Below are 19,759 nucleotides of genomic sequence, written 5' to 3'. Positions count from 1 at the left end.
ACCCATTCCAGTCACAGAGATTTCTGCCATCTATCTTCCCTCTCCTTTGTCTCTCTCCATATAACTTCTCTGTGCAATCTTATTTTTTTTTTTTTTGGCACAAATACTTGAACATTCAAAAGAGACAAGGTCTCTATCTCAGCCTCCAAATGAAACTGCCTGTTCCTTCCCTCCTCCCTTCCTCCCTCCCTCCCTCCCCTCTCCTCTCCTCTCTCTCTGTGAATGTGTGTGTGTGTGAGTATGTGTGTGTGCACGTGCGTGTATGCACATGCATGCATGCATGGGGGGGCAAGGAACATACTAGAGAAGATGGAAAAATGACCTTTAGAACCCAGAAGTGTGCCATACAGGGACCGCCTACTGGGCACAGCCATCACTGTCACTGGGGAAGGGTGGGGACATTTGGCTGCGGACCACAGGGTTTCAGGACAGTGCTAACCAGCTCTTCCATCCCATGGTTCCTATACACCTTCACACAACGATAATACTTAAAACAAAAGGAGATGGAAGATGGGAGGGGAGAGGAACAGCCATGCCAGTGAGGACCTAATTAAAAGAGAAAACAAAAGAGAAAGTGCCCTCATCAGGGTGCCAGGTGGTGGCAAGGCGCTAACAGGAACTGGGTTAATTAAAACCAATTCTTTAGGAAGTTTTGGAAAATGTTTTTAATGCCCACCAAGGCATGGGGGTGAGCGGAGCTGGCATCTCGGGATTGACAGTCCCTACCTGGAGAGGCCCTTCCTGCCCCCCAAGGTACTGCTCTTACCTCGGTCGTCGAGAGCACAGTGTCCTCGTCAAGGCTGAGCACAGCGTCTGTGATGATGTTTTCATAGGGCAGAAACCGGCTGCTCATAACCTGGAGAGAAAGATAGGTGGGGAGAGAGGTTAGGGACCAGGAGAAGTGCTCCTTAGAGTCTGAACCGTCAGGAATATCCCGCCAGCCATATCATCCTGAAGTTGGCTCCACGACCATGCCATCTGCCACAGTGGAAGTCTCCCATCTCCCACCACCAAAGATTAATCTGGACAGTGATTATTGAACACCTATAGGTACCACACCGGTCACAGCAAGGACCAAAACAAATGTGATTCATGGTCTACCCTCAGGAACCCACAGTCTGTAGAAACGGAGGGCGAGATGACGGGCTTTCACCCAGAAGGAAAAGTGCCAGACACGAGGGCAGTGCAGACAGCTGCCTTGATGAGCAGGTGAAGGCTTCACGGGGTGAATGATTTAAGCAGGACTGACCGGGTGGGAATCTACCAGGCAGGGACAGAAATAGGGCAGTAGAGACAGGGGTTCAGCAAGCACAAGGAGCCCCCCAAAATGACCAGTATCCCAAGAGCAACAAAGAACAAGACATGATTCCATCCTGGTACACATACCTGGGAGGTCAGACCACTGTAGATGTGCAACATTTACAGTACTGATTTTATACCCATTTTAGCACAAATCATAGAGAATGCAAGCACACATTTATTTTCTATGTCAGTGGAAGGCATTAAGAATGAGAAATAGCCAGGCAGTGGTGGTGCATGCCTTTAATCCCAGAACTCAGGAGGCAGAGGCAGGCAGGTGGATCTCTGTGAGTTCAAGAGCTAATTCCAGAATAGGCTCCAAAGCTACACAGAGAAATTCTGTCTTGAAAAACCAAGAGAGAGAGAGAGAGAGAGAGAGAGAGAGAGAGAGAGAGAGAGAGAGAGAGAAATTGATTTAAATTTTTAAACATTAGCATGTGTGGTACAAACTTATGGAAGTTATAAGGGTGGTACATGAATACTGTAATGGTATATTACTTGTACTTTAGTAAATAAACCTTGCCTAAAAACCAGAGGCAAAGCAAAAGCCACTAGAGGTCAAGCAATAGAGACACACACCTTTAATCCCAGGATTTGGGAGACAGAGTCAGACAGGTATCTGTGAGCTCAAGGCCACCCTGGGATATACAAGATCAATACAGAAACAAATCCGGGTGGTGGTGACTCACACCTTTAATCTCAGCCCTAGAAAGTCCCGTGCCTTTAACCCCAGCACTAGAGGGAATATAAAATGGGAGGAGAGTGGTGAAGACTGCTTAGTCTGCCATCGCCCAGCCTTGGATGACCCAGACTTCTCTTTGCTGCTTTGCTTCTCTAGTTTTTGGGTTGAACCCCAATCTCTCTCTCTGGGTTTGTATTATTCGTGTTACAGAATACATTTTAGATGATTTTCCACCTGTGGTCATGGGGGTAAGAAGGCAAGTGAAACAAATGAAGGTACGGGAAGCTCATCTCTCATGGACATAGCTTCCTTCTGTGAGGAACGCACCACACACTGACTCACACTACTTGATTGGCTCGTGTATGTCAGGGAATGTTTGGGGCCCCCTCTTCATACCCATCATCTTGTCCTATCTTTGTAACAAATCCATCTCATTGGGGGAAACAGAAAGGTCATGAACTTCACCTAAGCTGGACGGAGGGTTTGTTCCTGGGCGGTAGAATACAGCCTCGGGTTTGGGAAGAACTGGAAAGTGCGCATAGGGATAAATGTGAGATGCCCGTCCCCACATTCCTGTGAAAGTTAGGCTCCAAATTCACACAGAGAGACCTGGGAGGCAAGACATACTTGATTTCACTCTTAAGGCATGTGTAGCAAAGGATGGGTAGCCATGTTTTACTGGAGACCAAAGTGATAAAAGGTGACACCTTACAGGTTCATGGAGGTACAAGAACCACAAAGAATCCCATGCTTTGCTTACACGGATAAGCTTAGCTTGTCCACTCATCTCAAATCCCCGATGCCTGCCTGTGAGCTACAGGAGGGCCTTCCAGTCGTAAGGATGGGCAGCACCAGGCTAACCCATCGGAAAGCTCAAGCAATGGACCTACAGTGTATGTGGCTGTGGGGGCGACTCCTACATCTGTCAACTGGGTCAGGCTTTCTTTCTTTCTTTTTCTTTTTAAAAATCTCTCTCCATCTTTCAAAATAAAATAAAACACAAAGCGATCAGCAACTCCATATACACAGAGCTCAGAAATCTCTGCCCGAAGCGGTCCTCCTGCTGCTGTTTACACGTCTACCGAGGAACGCAGAAGCCATTAGCTGGCAGCTTAGCAATGCCCTGACCTTTCCCGTGTTCAGCCTACAGGGGAAAACCGCAAAGACAAGTCCTATCAATTCACAACAGAACATTGCAGCCAATACGCTACACATCAGTTCTCAAGTCCCGGCTAGAGAGGGAGGGAGAAAGAGAAAGATGGAGAAGAGAGACGTAGTGCTGACCCACCCATGGGCTCAGTGACTGGCTTTACAGAATGTTTGCCTACCTGCCTTCTTCTCCTTCTTCTTTCTCTCTCTCTCTCTCTCTCTCTCTCTCTCTCTTTCCCTTCCTTCCTTTCTTCCTCCCTTCCTTCCCTCCCTCCCTCCCTTTCTTCATCTGAACCTATAGTTTATGAGCCCATTAGTGCCTAGGGCAGAAATCAGAGACTGTCAAGACATTGATCAGTTACCTTCTTGAATGACCTCACACAAGGGGAAGGCAGACACCCACAGGGTCAACTTGGGTTTGTCCTATTTGTTCAGAGAACTGGCTAACCATGTGAACAGTCAACTCTTTTAGAAGTTATAAACATGACAATGAAATGGCCAAGACTCATGAAGTTTATTATTTAAGTACAGAGACAAGAATTTGTAGAAATAATTACACACATGGTACACAAAATTTGGGGGGAATTCTATGATGTATGTGCCTACCATTCCTGGCATGAAGAGTATCATCTGATTCTTTTAGTTCTCCTAAACTGGGTATTATGATTATTTCTACTCACTGGAGGATGCATTAAGGCATAGAGATTAAAATACTCCTCTATGGTCGCATAACCAAATAAGTCAGATTCTAGAACCTGTATCCTAAGTCACAATATGCCAATGTATCTCAGAATGATAGCTATCATTTGTTGGAATACTGGTGTATGTCAAAGACGTACTATGTTAAGTACTTGATGCGCAGTATTTCACTGAATCCTCAAAGTGGGCCTGTGTTTTAACCCATACAGCCTGGAGCAAGACTGAAATGTGAACCCTCCTTTCCTTCCTTCCTTCCTTCCTTCCTTCCTTCCTTTCTTCCTTCCTTCCACAGACTGTACCGTCCACAGTGCTGACAGTCAAGATAAAGGCACACTAACCACATAGCCCACCGGAGTTAGTGGCCAAAGTGGAGGTGAAAAGTGAACAAATTACCAGGAGCAGAGTTACAGAAATGGGCGGGGAAGTGTGGTGCTATCCCATGAAAGGTGCTATCTCCTCATGGTGCTCTCCCAAGAAAGGAACTATCACCTTCATCCCTGCTTTCCTGGGAATTTCTTCTCGCCTCTGGGAGTAAAGGTCTCAATTAGTGAGTCAGAGGGTGAAAATGTGGTGCAACCTGTTTTCCAGGATGGCCCAGAGGCACATGAGACCCTATCCACACAGCCCAAAGAAATGCCGGAGGTATGGCCATCCATGGAGGCTGAACACCAAAAAATTCCAAAGCTCAAAGTTGAAAATCAGGCAGGGTTCCAGGTGTTAAAACTGGAACATACCCATCCCTCTAAATCACTATTCTCTCGAGGAGGTGGACGTAAGATGTCGCAGGCAGGTGACATTTTTGTGTCAGCCCCTTCTGTGAAGTCATGCATATGGTGACATGTATTCATAAAAGACTGAGGCCAGGAGGCTTGTGACAGTTCTCATAGTCACCTTTTCTTATCATATGCTAATCACTCAGCTCCAATACCCACATGGATAGACACCAGACCTATGGATGCTCTAAGTACAATGGTCATATCTCCTGTTGCTTTTACATGGATTACATAGTACCCAACACACAGTGGATAGTCTCTGTGGGAAATGAATATGTAACGTAATGTACTCTTTATCTTTTCTCCACTGGGCCACTCTATTCTCAATGCATTATTTTGAACCATATCGAATCATCACTTGGAGGGTACAAAGCCAGTTTCAAATGATTTGACCTAACAAATAGATATTTTGCTATTCTGACTTGGGGTGTGCTACCTAGTGTAAGACATTCTCCTTGGGATTGGAAAAAGGCATCTCTGAAAAGGCACTGCTGCTCCAACCTCAATTTTACTTAGTAGTGATTGATTTCTTCACAACTGGGGAAGAACTCACCACTTAACCCCTGGAGAGAGTGAATCCAGCTCTGGTAGTAGTAGGTGAGATTTCAAGAAGGCAGCAGAATGGAGGGATTGAAAGCTAAGTAGGGATGCTGAGAGAGATGAGAGTTGAGACAGCGGATCAGGACCTGTGCCAAACAGCCACCCAGATCACTATAACCAGTGGCCTCAGAAGAAAGCAGGGAGAGAGAAAATGTCAGAAGGTTGTCAGTAGCCAGATACATGGCATCAGATGCCGGTTTAAGGCATTAGCAAACCAAGTCCTGAAAGACCACAGGGCGATCGGCAGGCTGTTGAGTTCTGAGAAGGGTAGACTGGGTAACGTAATGGATGTAACAGGCCAGGGAGGTCAAGCTAGGGAAAGTCTTTGGCTGAAGGCATCAAGAGAAAATAAGGAGCAACATCCTTCTGAAGACAAGGGTAAGGAAGAATCCCTATTCTGAAAGACCTAACGCGTTCGTGTTAGCAAACCACGCGGACCTTGCAAACCTTGCAAGTGCATGAGTAGCAGCAGCCTTATTCCGCCCTCGTCATTTATGGAAACACTGCTGAATTCATTCCACTCCCTTGAATTCATTTAGCGCTCACAGAAACCCTAGGTGGTATGCAGTGTGATTTTCATTTCGTGAGTGAGAAAAAAGCCTCCCAGAACTTAAGGTTAGAAAGCCGCCACAGAGTCTGATGCAAACCCAGGTTTTACTGAGTCCAAAGTTGATGAAGCTGAAGACATTCGGAGGCAAGTACAGTGTTTGGACACATAATCCAGGCCCAAGAACTCTTAAGGGGGAAGTGGAGACTTCTAGAAGCAGCATCGACAATGATCTGTGGAGACCTAAGTCTCCACGGTGGCCTCACGTTACTCCCTCCCGGGCCTACCTTGCTTTCTCCTTCAATGACGATGACTGGTACAGTAGTGGCAGGCCAGCGGTGTTTGGCTGGTAGGGGCTTGTCACAATTCCACAGAACTATGATCTGAAAAGGACAGGGATCATTAGATGGCTGGCTTGGGTACTCCTCCGGTCCTCTTCTAAAGGCTCTGCTTGGAGAAACGACTTGGTAAAACTACATTTCAAAGTCAGTCCACACCCATACACACTTCAGCCCTGCAATCTTCAATAACCAGAGAGGGGTAGAAGAAATCTAAAGAATTATTCCCAGGGACTAGTACAGAACTGAAGGAGAAAGAAAAAAATTGCAAGGGCCGGGGAAGTGGCTCAGTGGGGAAAGAGCTCGCTGTACAAGTGTTTGATGCCCAAGACCCATATGAATGCCCATCTCCAACCCTAGCCCCTAGGAGGCTGAAGATCCCAGCTGAATCAGTAAGCTCTGGGTTAAAGAGACTCTGCCTTAACATACATGAAGGAGAACAATTGAGGAAGACACCCAATGTCATCCTCTAGCCTCCATATGCATAGGCACATGTGCACCCATGCACCTGAACACATGAGTGAACCCTGATATACATGCAAACATAGACAAACATGTGCATGCATGCGCGCGCGCACACACACACACACACACACACACACACACACACACACCAGCAGCAGCTTGAAGTTTGCCGGAACTTAATCAAGTGTTTCCTAACTTCTGATATCTTCTGTTGATGAGTGTGATAGCAACCGTGATCAAGTTAAATAAAAATGTATACTAAACATCTGAACATCTGCTGTGAACTTGCTCTACACCAGGCAATGTGGGTGACATAAAAGGATCTGAGACAGAGGTACGAGGAGTTCCTGCTTTGGAGAAATCCGAACAGTTGCTGGTTTCACATGACTTTATGATTCCCAAGAAAGGCAGTGAGCTCAAACATGAACACTTCACTGCGATTTGACTCTTTTCGCATTTGTAAACCATCTTGTCTAGACCAATCACAAGTTAGAAAATTAAACAGTGTCAAGACTACAGGAACGGTACTGATTTGGGAAACACTGTTACCATGGATGTCATCCTCTGCTCTCTCCGAAAGTTGACACCTCCTGACACTAGCAAATTTGTTTCTGTTATTAGATGTAGTGTTCCATGTCCTGCCTGTGGGTTTTTTTTTTTTTTTGGAATGACTTTATCATTTGGATATTTATAAATGAAGAAAGGGGCACGGGAGGTGGCTCAGTCAGTAAAGCGCTCCACATACAAGCAGGAGAACCTAAGATCGACCCGCCCCCACCCATGTGAAAAGCTAGGCATGGTAGTGTGCTTTTGTAGTCTGTGTGCTGGGTGGGGCAGCAGAGACAGGCAGATCCCTGGAGCTTGCTGGCGGTGGCATAGCCCTAATCAATGAGCTTCCAGCCAGTGGGAGACCCTGTCTTAAAAAATGGGTAGGCATTGACCCTTCTGTTTCTATATTGTGGAATACATTAAGGAGTATAGGTGAACCCAAGGAAAAACATAAAGTTATCCTCTTGGCTAAGGGAAGTAGACAAAATTGCCGGGGAGAAAATTGGGATCTTGGGGGTGGGGTGGGATGGGGGTAAGGGGAGATGGGGAGAGAAAAGTTAGAAGGGAAGGAGGGGGGGCCTTGGGGAAACAGGAGGATTGGGATAAAGGAAGGTTGGACAGGGGAGCACGGAACCACAATTCTTAGTTAAGGGAGCCACCTTAGAGTTGGCAAGAGACTTGAACCTAGAGTGGCTCCCAGATGCCCAAGCCGAGGTCCCCAGTTAGTTCCTTGGGCAGCTGAGGATAGGGAACCTGAAATGACCCTATCCTATAGCAATACTGACGAATATCTTGCATATCATCATAGAACCTTCATCTGGTGATGGATGGAGATAGAGACAGAGACCCACACTGGAGCACTGGACTGAGCTCCCAAGGTCCCAATGAGGAGCAGAAGGAGGGAGAACATGAGCAAAGAAGACGGGACCACGAGGGGAGCACCCACCCACTGAGACAGTGGAGCTGATCTATTGGGAGCTCACCAAGGCCAGCTGGACTGTGACTGAAAAAGCATGGGATAAAACCGGACTCTCTGAACATGGTGAACAATGAGAGCTGATGAGATGCAAAGGACAATGGCACGGGGTTTTGATCCTGCTTAATGTGCTGGCTTTGTGGGAGCCTAGCCAGTTTGGATGTTCACCTTCCTAGATATGGACGGAGCGGGGAGGACCTAGGACTTACCACAGGGCAGAAAACCCTGACTGCTCTTTGGACTGGAGAGGGAGGGGGAAAGGAGTGGGGGGAGGGGGATAAGGGTGGGAGGAGGGGGAGGGAAATGGGAGGCTGGGAGGAGGTGGAAACTTGTTTGTTTTTTTTTTTTCTCCTTTTCTCAATAAAAAAAAAAATGGGTAGGCAGTACCTAAGGGACAACATCCTAGGTTCACCTCTGGTCTAAACACACATGTGCATATGTCTGCATGTGCACCTGCACACTCATATAGAGTTCCCCAAGCCCAAACATGTACACATACACACATATCCATATATGTGTGTATATTCTTATTATATATTCTTTAGAAAATTTGTGTGTATGTGTGTGTGTGTGGTGTGTGTGTGGGTATACTTTACATCATGGTTGTTCTGCAATCTATACTTGTGCCGGGGTTCACTTTTTGAGAGTCTCTAAGTTGTTGGCAAGAGAGCATCAAGGCCTGGCCAATCCCTAGAGTGACTGGCTATATTGCTGCAAGGGTCCTGGAAAGTCAAGTATAGTTCGGGTCCGAAACAAGGTTCTGGTCTGTCCGCTGCACTGGACAAGCGCACTCACCTGGGCACAGTACTGGGACTTGGCAGCAGCCACGAGAAGCTTCAACACTGGCTGGGACTGAGAGACCAGGGGTGTCACAGCATGGATGACTGCAGTGAATTTGGAGGGGGGCTTTAAACCTGAAAGGGAATGAAGAGAAGAGCTAATGACACACTGAGACACAAAACTCAGAAAAATCTCCGGGCTCCTGCCATTCTTCCCGGAGCTAATGTCCCCTCCGGCACATCTGTCCTTTATTTCATATGGTACTGACAGAACTGAGAAAAGTGAAAGCCGCTAGGTAATGACTACCAGCCTAGGGACCTCTAGAAACGACTGCCCAGTGTCCATCCCCAGCATCTTTGGACATTCTTCTCTTCTCTTGGTGATGCTTGTCATCTTCCTTGTTTTAAGGTACCCAATATCTGTCTGTCCATGTGCCTCGCTCTAGTCATTTACCTGCTACTAGGTATTTCCAGAAGCACATTTTTTTCCACTACTGCATTTGCATGTATCTGAACCGTAACTGGAGGGTTTTGTATGACAAACAGTGTTTCATTTAATGACTCACATGTAGGAAAGGATCAGAGAACAACACCCAGCACTCACGGCTTTCAAGCTAAATATGTATAATTTTAAAAGGGTAAAAAGTTGCTTTGGAGAACATTAGTCTGGAGTGGACCATCTTGAGTCCTCGTCATATGAGTTTGAAATATGCTTTACTGTCCAGGGTTCCCAGAGTCTACCAACCCTGCACTCATGTGCCAATGATGCCACTAACGTGAGAACCACTGGGGTGCCAACTATGGCAATGCCTATGGTAGCATCACCAGCCTCTGCAGAGGTAGCCCTGTGTTTACATCCTTTGTCCCACTGAAATTCAATTAAAGCTGCCTGAGAGCACAGATTCTATCTGACGTGATCTTTATTTCGACCATCTAGCCTTGCCTTAGCTCGGCACATGAGAGGAACATGAAAGAATTAATAAATTTGCCCTTTTCACAAATTCTTGGTTACTTCTTTCTCTTTCTTAATTCAGGTTTTTCTAAACATGTAGTAAGAGAACCAAGATTGTGAAAAGAAATCAAGGAGCTATCTACATACATGCACACCTATATACACACATGCATATCTTTATACACAGATGCATACCTATAAACAAACATGCATTCCTATGTACACACATGCATACTTATATTCACACATGCATACCTACACACACACACACACACATTAGGTTTGTACTTAATCTGTTGTCATGCTCAAAATTATTTATAATTTAAGAACATTTCTCAATAAAAGTAATACTACCAAATATTTGCCCAGCATGGCTGTTAAGATGAGAAAGAAGGCTTACTTTTTGCCCCCAATACTCTCATGTACTTACAAATCTTGATTGCAAGTCTCCACTGTAAAAAGGGTTAAGACAACAATCTCCAACGCAGGCTACTGGGAAGAATGACCATTTCGGGGTAGCAAAGGCAGCCTCCTCCCAAGCATTCACTTACCTAAATTAGCATAGAAGTAAGGGAAATCTCCCAGGTACGAGGAATACTGCGGTAGGACGAACAATCCTCCAGGATGTTTGTTCCATATTAAACTGTTTCGTGATATGTGCTTGAATATTCTGTCCTGAATAATCTAGAAAACAAAACAGCATGCGGGGAGGGTGAGTCTGGATGACATTTTAGAAAGGTCCTGCACAATCCCAGTTAGGAGATGATGTTAAAAAGACACAATGCACCCTACCTGGTCCTCCCCCAATTCTCTATTGATACAAATGTCTGCAAGGCAAAACAGTGATTGACCCTCCAGGACAATATGAGGAAGAGAGGAACTGGGACTGACACAGTTTCTCAAGTCCCATTTTAATCATAAAATTCTGTTATATTTAATTTTTATAACAATGATCCTTGCTAGTTTCAAAGTACAGTCTATAGAACAGTTCACACATCCCTGGTGGTGGGACATCTATATATGGATCCAGATGTTATCAGCAAGATAACAGTGTGGACCATGCGGAGGAGGATGTGAAGACAAGAGAAGGCAGGCACATTCTCCACTTTGCTTTCTTCTTCTAATTTGGGAGGGAGTTCTAAATTGCCTGTCATCATCATTCATTCCCTTTCAAAGTCAGTTGCAGGACTTTGAATACTGGTCAGCTCAAGTTTTTCTGTATTTCCACTTCAAAAAGTAGCGAGCTAACAACTGCTCAAAACATCCAACATAATAGGACAGGATCCATGGCATATGAAGACTAATAATTGTCAAGCTAGTTCATTAGTTGCTTTGGACTTTGGGACCTTGCAGATCATTAAATTCTACATTTAGAGACAAACCTTCTCCCAACCTGAATCATTTGTCAGCTGAATGTGATTAGTCCACTTTAGGGCTTTCTCTCTGACTTTCAAACTCTTGCAATAAAACCATCGACTCATTAAGATATGATGTGGCAAATAATTAACTTCATACAGAATAGCATGTCTCCGGCACAAAATGTTTTAAACTTCAAAAAAAAAAATTCTAGGGGCTTAGTTGAGGGCTATGGGTTAACATTTGTAAAACCCTGAGTTTGGCTCCCAATAATCAATCATCAATCAATCAATCATTCCATAAATCTTAGGAGTCTGAGGAACTAAATCACTATTTTTACAGGTCTCCATTCAAGGAAATGTGAAGGAAGTATGGAATTCCAAGATTTGCTAAGCTATTAAAGCTTTCTTCCATCTCATCCCATGGTAGAGTTACCAAATGAGCTCGGTACATTTTTTAAACCTCCCCACTGAAAGGAAGTAGGGAAGAAATTGAGAAGAACATATAATCTCAACCCAGTTATATCTGCATTTTATCTTTCACTCAGATCAAAACTGCCCATTTTCTATGGTTAGGCAACTTTCTGAGTTGACAAAGATTTTAGGAATCCAGCTATGATGCCAGTATTTACTGTCTATGGTACAAAGGCATGGCTTGCCATGCTGTCATCCAGACAGCTAGTGTGAGCAAAATGTCATAGCTGGAAAGAGTTTTTACACAGCGAGTGATTCTTTGTATAACATTTATTCCATTTTTTATCTCTTATATTTTCCAAATCTAAGCTATTAATTTCCTTTTATAGTGTTCCATTTAGATCTCCTTTTGTTTTCTTCCTAAATTTATATGCCTTTCAGCTTGTGGTCACATAAAGGATCTTGGCTATCAAGCACAGAATAAATTAACAATGGGCAACATTAGAAAGTCAAGCTACAAACAAATGGCATAAAACTCAGAGATATTACAAGTAGGTCATCCTTTTCTTGGGTCTTAGAGAGACAGGCTTCCCAGTCACAGACTATCCTCTTGATTTAAAGTTGCAGCACTGTTTAAAATTTCCAAATGTGACCATCAGTTATGGAACACTCTTGAAATCCTAATAAGGATTTCACACTGTTCAAATGGATCTTGGCAAAAAGATACTGGCACCAGTATGATTGCATAGCAGACATAACCTTGGCCAAGCGATGTGCGGCCTCTAAGATTCACCCTCTCGTTGGTAATGGAATGATAATGTATCACTAATATTTATGGCAACCCTCTCAGAATGTAAGATAATATGACTAAATTCTTATATTGAAGATTTGAGTTTGCCTTTCAAAAGAAAAAATTTCCAGGGCCTCTGTGTCTTCAATGCCAGCCTGGTTTATTTACAGAGCTAGATCCAGGACAGCCAGGACTACACGGAGAAACCCTACTTTGAAAAATAAACATACAAAGAAAAAAAAACAGAAATAATGATTCTCATTTTCTAGACATAGGCAATCTAGGTCTTTTTAACATATTTCCCCATAGTACCCAAGGTTTATTTCTCTGAATTGACCAAAATTAGGGTAATTTTTTTATGCAAAGAAATGCAAATACCCCTAAATAAAAAGCTTCCATATTCAGTATTGATTCATTAGAATTTGGGTTTGGGGTATGAACATTATTAATGCTGTCTGAATGCGTGGCCAAATGTATTTCTAAAAAGCTTATATAGATCAACCCGCATTGTCAAAGTTTGAAAGAGTTCGGCTCTCATTCCACCAAGTAGAAATGCCGTTTTTCAATGTCCTCATGTCTCAGTTCTCCCTGTCCCTTCACTGGAGGACACCTCTCAGGACTCTGGCATGGCACTTAGTGCTCACACCGTAGATCTAGATCTAGAGTCTAAGTGAAGATAAACTAAGCAAATGGGCCTCGAGTCTCTGCTGCCTAGAGTTAACATCTATTCTCACCCTTAGCAGGGCGAAAACTGATCAAATAACTCACTGTGTCTGAGAGGTAGGCCAGTGGGCGCCTGTGACTTGTGACCTTTGAGTTCATCTCTTGAACATATACACTCTGCTGCTTTGTGTATAAGGATGGCATTTCCTTTACCTCCTCTGCCTTTCTGCTTGTGCTGAGTTCTAGGGTAATGCAAGCTCCGAATTAAGACAGGAAAGCAAGTATTATCTCCCTTGCAATTTGGCTGCGAGGTCAGATTGTTACCATCCAATCTTGGAATGATAGAATGATATAGAGGGATTTGACAGCTGCTATAAATTTGAACAAAGTATATGGTTTTAGTGATTAAACACACACACACACACACACACACACACACACACACACACACACGTGTCGCTAAAGAATTGTGTGGCTCAGATCCAAGGGGAAGAAAGCCTTTCCAGGCTCAAAGATGAAAATAGCTCAATGTAAGATTCTACTGTGATGGATGTTACACATCCAGCTGTTGTTGTCGGAAAATGGAGTTCTGCTAACTTAATAGACAAGAAGCTGGATCCACACAGTAACTCACCACAAAAGAAAGATAATTAATGAGATATGATCTTGTGCCTGGCAAATTAGCAATGTTGTGTGTTATATTTTAATTCTAATCCTGAAGGTACAAGAATGCAGCACGGGAGGGAGGGTCTCTCCCAGACAGCTTGCGAAAGTCTAGGTGGATGCAACCATTTACCACACTGGTCCTGTTGTACGCAACGAGATGTACCAGTTAATGCCGTCTTTTTTCTTATAATCACTGCTTTATTTTGAAATATCAAGAGAACATATTAATCACCCAAATAAGATAGACTCCTTGAAGGAAATTAACAAAGACTAAAGAGAAAAAAAATAAATTCAGTTTCAAATAATCTCTTGCTTAGGAATGGTTCAGCTATGGGATGCAAAGGACTCAGAGGTCTAGAGTACTTAGAGAGGACCCAGGTTCAGTTCCCAGAACCCACATAACAGCTCACAATCATCTGAACCAGTTCCTGGGGATCCAACACCCTGTAATAGCCTCTGAATGCATGTGCTCCACATACATACATACATACATACAGGCAAAACATTCCTACACACAAAAAGTAAAATACATAAATCTTTTAAGGATACACCTAGCATTTTATATTGCCTCTTAAGAATGTTTTTCCCTCAATGTGTATGAGTTTCTCTCATTTTGACCAAAATGAAAGATGGTTCATACTGTGAATTACTTCCTAATCAGTTTTGAAAAACGCACGATACATACATGCCCTTACTGCATTTGGTATCCGTACAACATTCCTCAGTGCAGATGTATCACAACTGGTCAACCTGTTTCCAACCACCTGACTGAGCATGCGCAGTGCTATAACTAAAATAAACACTATGGCCTATGCTGCTAGCAACTTTGTTCATTAGGTCATTATCTTTTGAGGAAAATTGCAACACGGTCAAGTGCAGCGTAAAAATTATGCTCTCTTCTAAAGGTTTTAGCTTTTCCAGAAGGGCTCATGGTGGGGAGCCAATCTCCAGACACTCTAATGTGAGAGTCCTTCTCCCGCAGCCTTGGTGGCACCGGTGCCAGGATTTCCTGTGACAACTCCTGACATGGGATAGGTGGAAAGTGGTACTATATTTTTATTTTAACTTCCTTGAGTGAGGACAAACATCCTTTTCACAGTGACTGACGCATATCTGGCACAACTGTATACCCTAAGGAACAATTAACTAGCAATTAAGTCAATCTACACTTATATTCCCATCTGTTCTCTTCATTACACACACACACACACACACACACACACACACACACACACATACACACATACACACTACCACAAAGGATTCTGTAAATACTCCTTAAGACTAAGAGGGGGTCACATACTAATAAGGTCATCATGGACTGAAAATAAAGTAAGTTGAAAATGTATCTACTATAACCAAAAGTATTTACTATACCCAAGCTAGCACAGTAAGTTAGTAACACAGCACACTGAGAGCAGGAGTGTGGCTGACTGGGAGACAGAACTCACAGCCACTGCCCAGTTTCATAGCACATTTATTACTTCACACATATTGATGACCTGGGGAAAGACACGAAGATAATCACTCAAAATATAAACTTACTGAATGCAAGTTACTTTTGCACCATATGTAGAAAAAACTTAAGTCAAACCTCTGTACATGGAGGTTGTCTGTAGACATCTGCTTGGCCACCATATATGTGCGTGTGTATATGTATGTATGTGGACGATTATATGTATATATGTATGTATGTATGTACACATTACTAAAAAATTAGGAATTTTTCTCTAACGAATCTTTTTCTATCCTGCCAGCAAGCTCCCAAATACTGATATGGAGACAATATTATTAATTATGAAAGCTCAGCCTATAGCTTAAGCTTGTTCCTAAATAGTTCTTACAACTTAAGTTAACCCTTTTCTATCAATCTACATTTTATCATGTGGCTTTTTATTACCTTTCTTTCAATCTGTTTGTCTAACTCTCTTCATGTCCCATTGGTCCCTCTTACTTCCTCTCTCAGCCTGGAAGTCCCACTCATACCTTCTGCCTAGCTATTGGTTGTTTTTCTCTTTATTAAATCAATCATAGCAATATAGATATATCATACACATCACAAGGTGTACAAATATCCCACGGCATTTTTCATTTTAATAATATCAGCAATTCTTCATTTCATTTCACACTCTAATCCAGAATATTTGTGAGAAGACAAACCTAAATTGTCCTAATCTGAAAATACAAGTATTTCTGTTTGTTTGTGACAAGGTCTCACTCTATTTAAGGCTAGTTGGGAACGCGAGTATTTTTCTAATTTATTTATCAGTTTACATGTCAAAAAGATTCACCTTTTCTTAACCTCGCATTAACTGTGAACCTTTGCCCTCAGTTTTGTATTTTCTTTATGGTGTCTACAGCTATACAGAAATTTTCATGGTTTTTATACTCACATTTAATAGTGTTTTACGCCCTGATCATGCACACAACAACTTCTTTAACTTAAAATTACACAGCTCTACCCAGTATCTCATCAATATTACTACCTTCCCTGTTTGTGAAGTGGGGAGTGTGTGGGGAGCCCCACCTGCGTGGAGGCCTGTTTGCAGCGGAGAGGACATCTTCCTCAGTCTTTCTACCCCTCAGTTTTTGAGACAAGGTTTCTCAATGAACCAGAAGCTTCCGGTTTCGGGGAGACTGGCTGGGCATCAAGTCCTGGGATCTGCCTGTCCTTTTCTCCACCAGCACTGGGGTCACAGGTGCACATCACTACAGCCGGCTTGTACAGCCAACACTTTTATTACAGACCCACTATTATATGAGCAAATTTAACTTATTCGGAATTAAATAACATAACTCATATCTTCTGTCATTTGAAAAGCTGGATCAAAGCTGTCTTAATTATGATGGCTTTATAATGTGTGCTAATTAAACCATGGGAATAAATGGTCCTTACTGCTTTTCAATAATGCTAGGCTGTGTTAAGGCATTTATTCTTCAGACTAAAGCTCAGAGTAATTTTTGTCATCCTCTTTTAAGACTTTGATGTGCAGATCGAGGAAAATTGCTATCTTGACAATCTATTCCCCAACTTACTAGACTTTTTTTATGTTCCCTAATTTCTTCTGTCATTTCCATCAATAAAAATAAAACAATATTTTTTCAAGTTGATAAAAAACATAGTAATTTACCAAAATATATTATGACCTTGGTAACGCCTGAACTCTTTGGTTCAGTAATCTCATTTCACAGACACTATCCTAAAAGAATAGGTAAAGATAGGGCCTAAAATGCATGCAGAAAACGGGCTAAGGCACTGCATACATTGCTAGTCATCTTTGCAGACAGCAGTAATTACAGACAGTATTCACAGTGACCTGCACCAGATGGGGAGAGGCTTACTACAGGATGGCATTAGGATGAAGACAGATTAGAACACGATCTGAGGGTATCAGAGGACGGCAGCAGGACAGGATAAAACGACGAGGATACACCCGAAAATGCACCAAGTAGCACAACAGAACACTATGGATAAAGAGTTAACTAAAAGCATGAGAAAACAACTCAGGAAATGGAAAAAAAAAAAGAGAAAAGGAGAAAAGGACTACCCTTTAACACAGATCATGATTAAAAGCTAGCTGACTAAACTGATATAAAACAATAACCAATAAATGCAAACTTGTGCAACCACTATGGAAAGCAGTATGGCGGTTTCTCAGGAAATTCGGGATCAACTTACCCCTGGACCCCGCAATACCACTCTTGGGAATATACCCAAGAGAGGCCTTATCATACAACAAAAGTATATGCTCTACTATGTTCATAGCAGCATTGTTTGTGATAGCCAGAACCTGGAAACAACCTAGATGCCCTTCAATGGAAGAATGGATGAAGAAAGTATGGAATATATACATATTAGAGTATTACTCAGCAGTAAGAAACAAGGACTTCTTGAATTTTGCATACAAATGGATGGAAATAGAAAACACTATCCTGAGTGAGGTAAGCCAGACCCAAAAAGAGGAACATGGGATGTAATCACTCATATTTGGTTTCTAGCCATAAACCAAGGACATTGAGCCTATAATTGGTGATCCTAGAGAAGCTAAATAAGGAGAACCCAAAGAAAAACATATAGGCATCCTCCTGAATATTAACCTTCAGCAAGCGATGAAAGGAGACAGAGACAGAGACCCACATTGGAGCACAGGACTGAATTCTCAAGGTCCAAATCAGGAGCAGAAGGAGAGAGAGCACGAGCAAGGAACTCAGGACCATGAGGGGTGCACCCACACACTGAGACAATGGGGATGTTCTACTGGGAACTCACCAAGACCAGCTGGCCTGGGTCTGGAAAAGCCTGGGATAAAACCGGACTCTCTGAACATAGCGGACAATGAGGACTACTGAGAACTCAAGAACAATGGCAATGGGTTTCTGATCCTACTGCACGTACTGGCTTTGTGGGAGCCTAGGCAGTTTGGATGTTCAACTTACTAGACCTGGATGGAGGTGGGGGGTTCCTTGGACTTCCCACAGGACAGGGAACCCTGATTGCTTTTCGGGCTGGGGGGGGGGGGGACTTAATTGGGGGGGAGGGGGAGGGAAATGGGAGGCGGTGGCTGGGAAGAGACAGAAATCTTTAATAAATAAATAAATTAAAAAAAAACAATAACCAAGAATGCACTAAAAATATTTGTGTTTATGTATGTATATACATACACAATAAATTATGAGGAAAATGCTCTTCCTACATGCAGCCAGCAGAGAAGTCACAGCTCTTTCCAAATGCAGACACTGAGACTATGTAACACAAACAGAACAGAAGGAACTTGACTAGTCAAGGGGGAATGTTTAGGACAAAAGACAAAGGGCTAATATTTAAAGTATTATAAACTTCTGAAATATATAAGCATCCACAATCTTATGGCAATTTCTTTTTGTGTATCTGTGGGCTTCCTGAGACAGATGAAATTCAGTTATAGCTAACACTCTAAGAATTAGGAGGTTAGAAAGTAATTTATTATTTTTTAAAGGAAAAAAAATCTTCAATCTGACCAAAAAAACAAAACCAAACAGGAATTCAAAATAATCAAAACAGGCCTTCTGTTTGCCTAGCTTCGGGTCGTATGCCAGGCATGTACATGGGAAATCCTGATGATGTGTTGCTAGGGCTGAGATCCGGAGCCCAGGTAGGCCCATGTGGAAACGGTCCCACTGTGCTTCTCAAAGCACTAACTCTGACTCTCTCCACAGCAAGAACACTCTCCTGTGGACCCACAGGTGACCTCAGTTTCTGCAGTATTACCTGGGTGTCTTGTGTTTACTCTCGATTATATTAGCTTTCCGAATGACCATTAATTTCCAAAGTAAAGACTCCCCAAGTGTGGAATAAATCGTCCTGGCCATTCTGTAAGTACCTGGGTCACGTCAGGAACCTGTTGGATCGCTCCCCTTCCCACAGATCTGAAACCCATGAGTGCGCAACTTTCTCCATTTTTTCTTAGCTCTACTGCACTGCTCCGTGTAGCCTTGGGCCATTGCTATCTGCTCTGCTTCCTGTGGTTTTAATCATTTCCATGATTTTCTATTTTTCTCCTGCCTTAAACAAGACAATTTAAGCGAATGAGGCTATGCCTCAGTGGCCGAGGGCTTTCTCAACATGAACAAGGCTCTATGTCCAATTTCTAATGCTATATGCATGCGCGCACACACGCACACGCACCCACACAGAAGCATACATGCAGAGTAAAGCAACTTGAAGACAACTATCCACTCCCCTGCCCGAGTTTCTGTTTTTATAAAGGCTAACACTTTCTATACCAGCTAGAAACAGTGATGATAATGATCTTTCCTCTTGCCATAACCTTATTTAACACAGGATGCTGGTTGGTGAGACTGTATGTGTCCACAGAGTCAATTTGGCTGCCTCTTCAAATGCTATATACTTATGGCGGTGACTAAACCATTCATATCTTTAGAATGGTAGAGGTTATTTCCCTTACTTGGTCATTATCTTCTTTTCTAAATGCACTCTGGAACTATGTCTTTAAAGGATACCATTGCGCTTGAGTGACCGGAAGACGGTCATTACCCACGTATCTCTAAAATTATGTCAGACAA

General features: G+C 43.0%; 1 protein-coding gene across 1 annotated transcript in view; it reads right to left on the bottom strand.

Moving 5' to 3' along the window:
- Ext1 (exostosin glycosyltransferase 1) overlaps positions 1-19,759 on the bottom strand; it is a 280,906-nt gene that overhangs the window by 12,752 nt on the left and 248,395 nt on the right. The window contains exons 5-8 of the mRNA XM_041672049.1: positions 10,360-10,492; positions 8,873-8,991; positions 6,037-6,132; positions 767-856 (exon numbers count right to left, since the gene is read on the bottom strand). Coding sequence (XP_041527983.1) covers positions 767-856; positions 6,037-6,132; positions 8,873-8,991; positions 10,360-10,492 — 438 coding nt within the window. The remainder of the gene's footprint in view (positions 1-766; positions 857-6,036; positions 6,133-8,872; positions 8,992-10,359; positions 10,493-19,759) is intronic.

The sequence above is a fragment of the Microtus oregoni genome, unplaced genomic scaffold (assembly GCF_018167655.1).
Source record: "Microtus oregoni isolate MIOR12 unplaced genomic scaffold, Mior012 000022F_ref0000154, whole genome shotgun sequence".
NCBI lineage: Eukaryota > Metazoa > Chordata > Mammalia > Rodentia > Cricetidae > Microtus > Microtus oregoni.
This window is presented reverse-complemented; position numbering and strand designations above follow the sequence as displayed.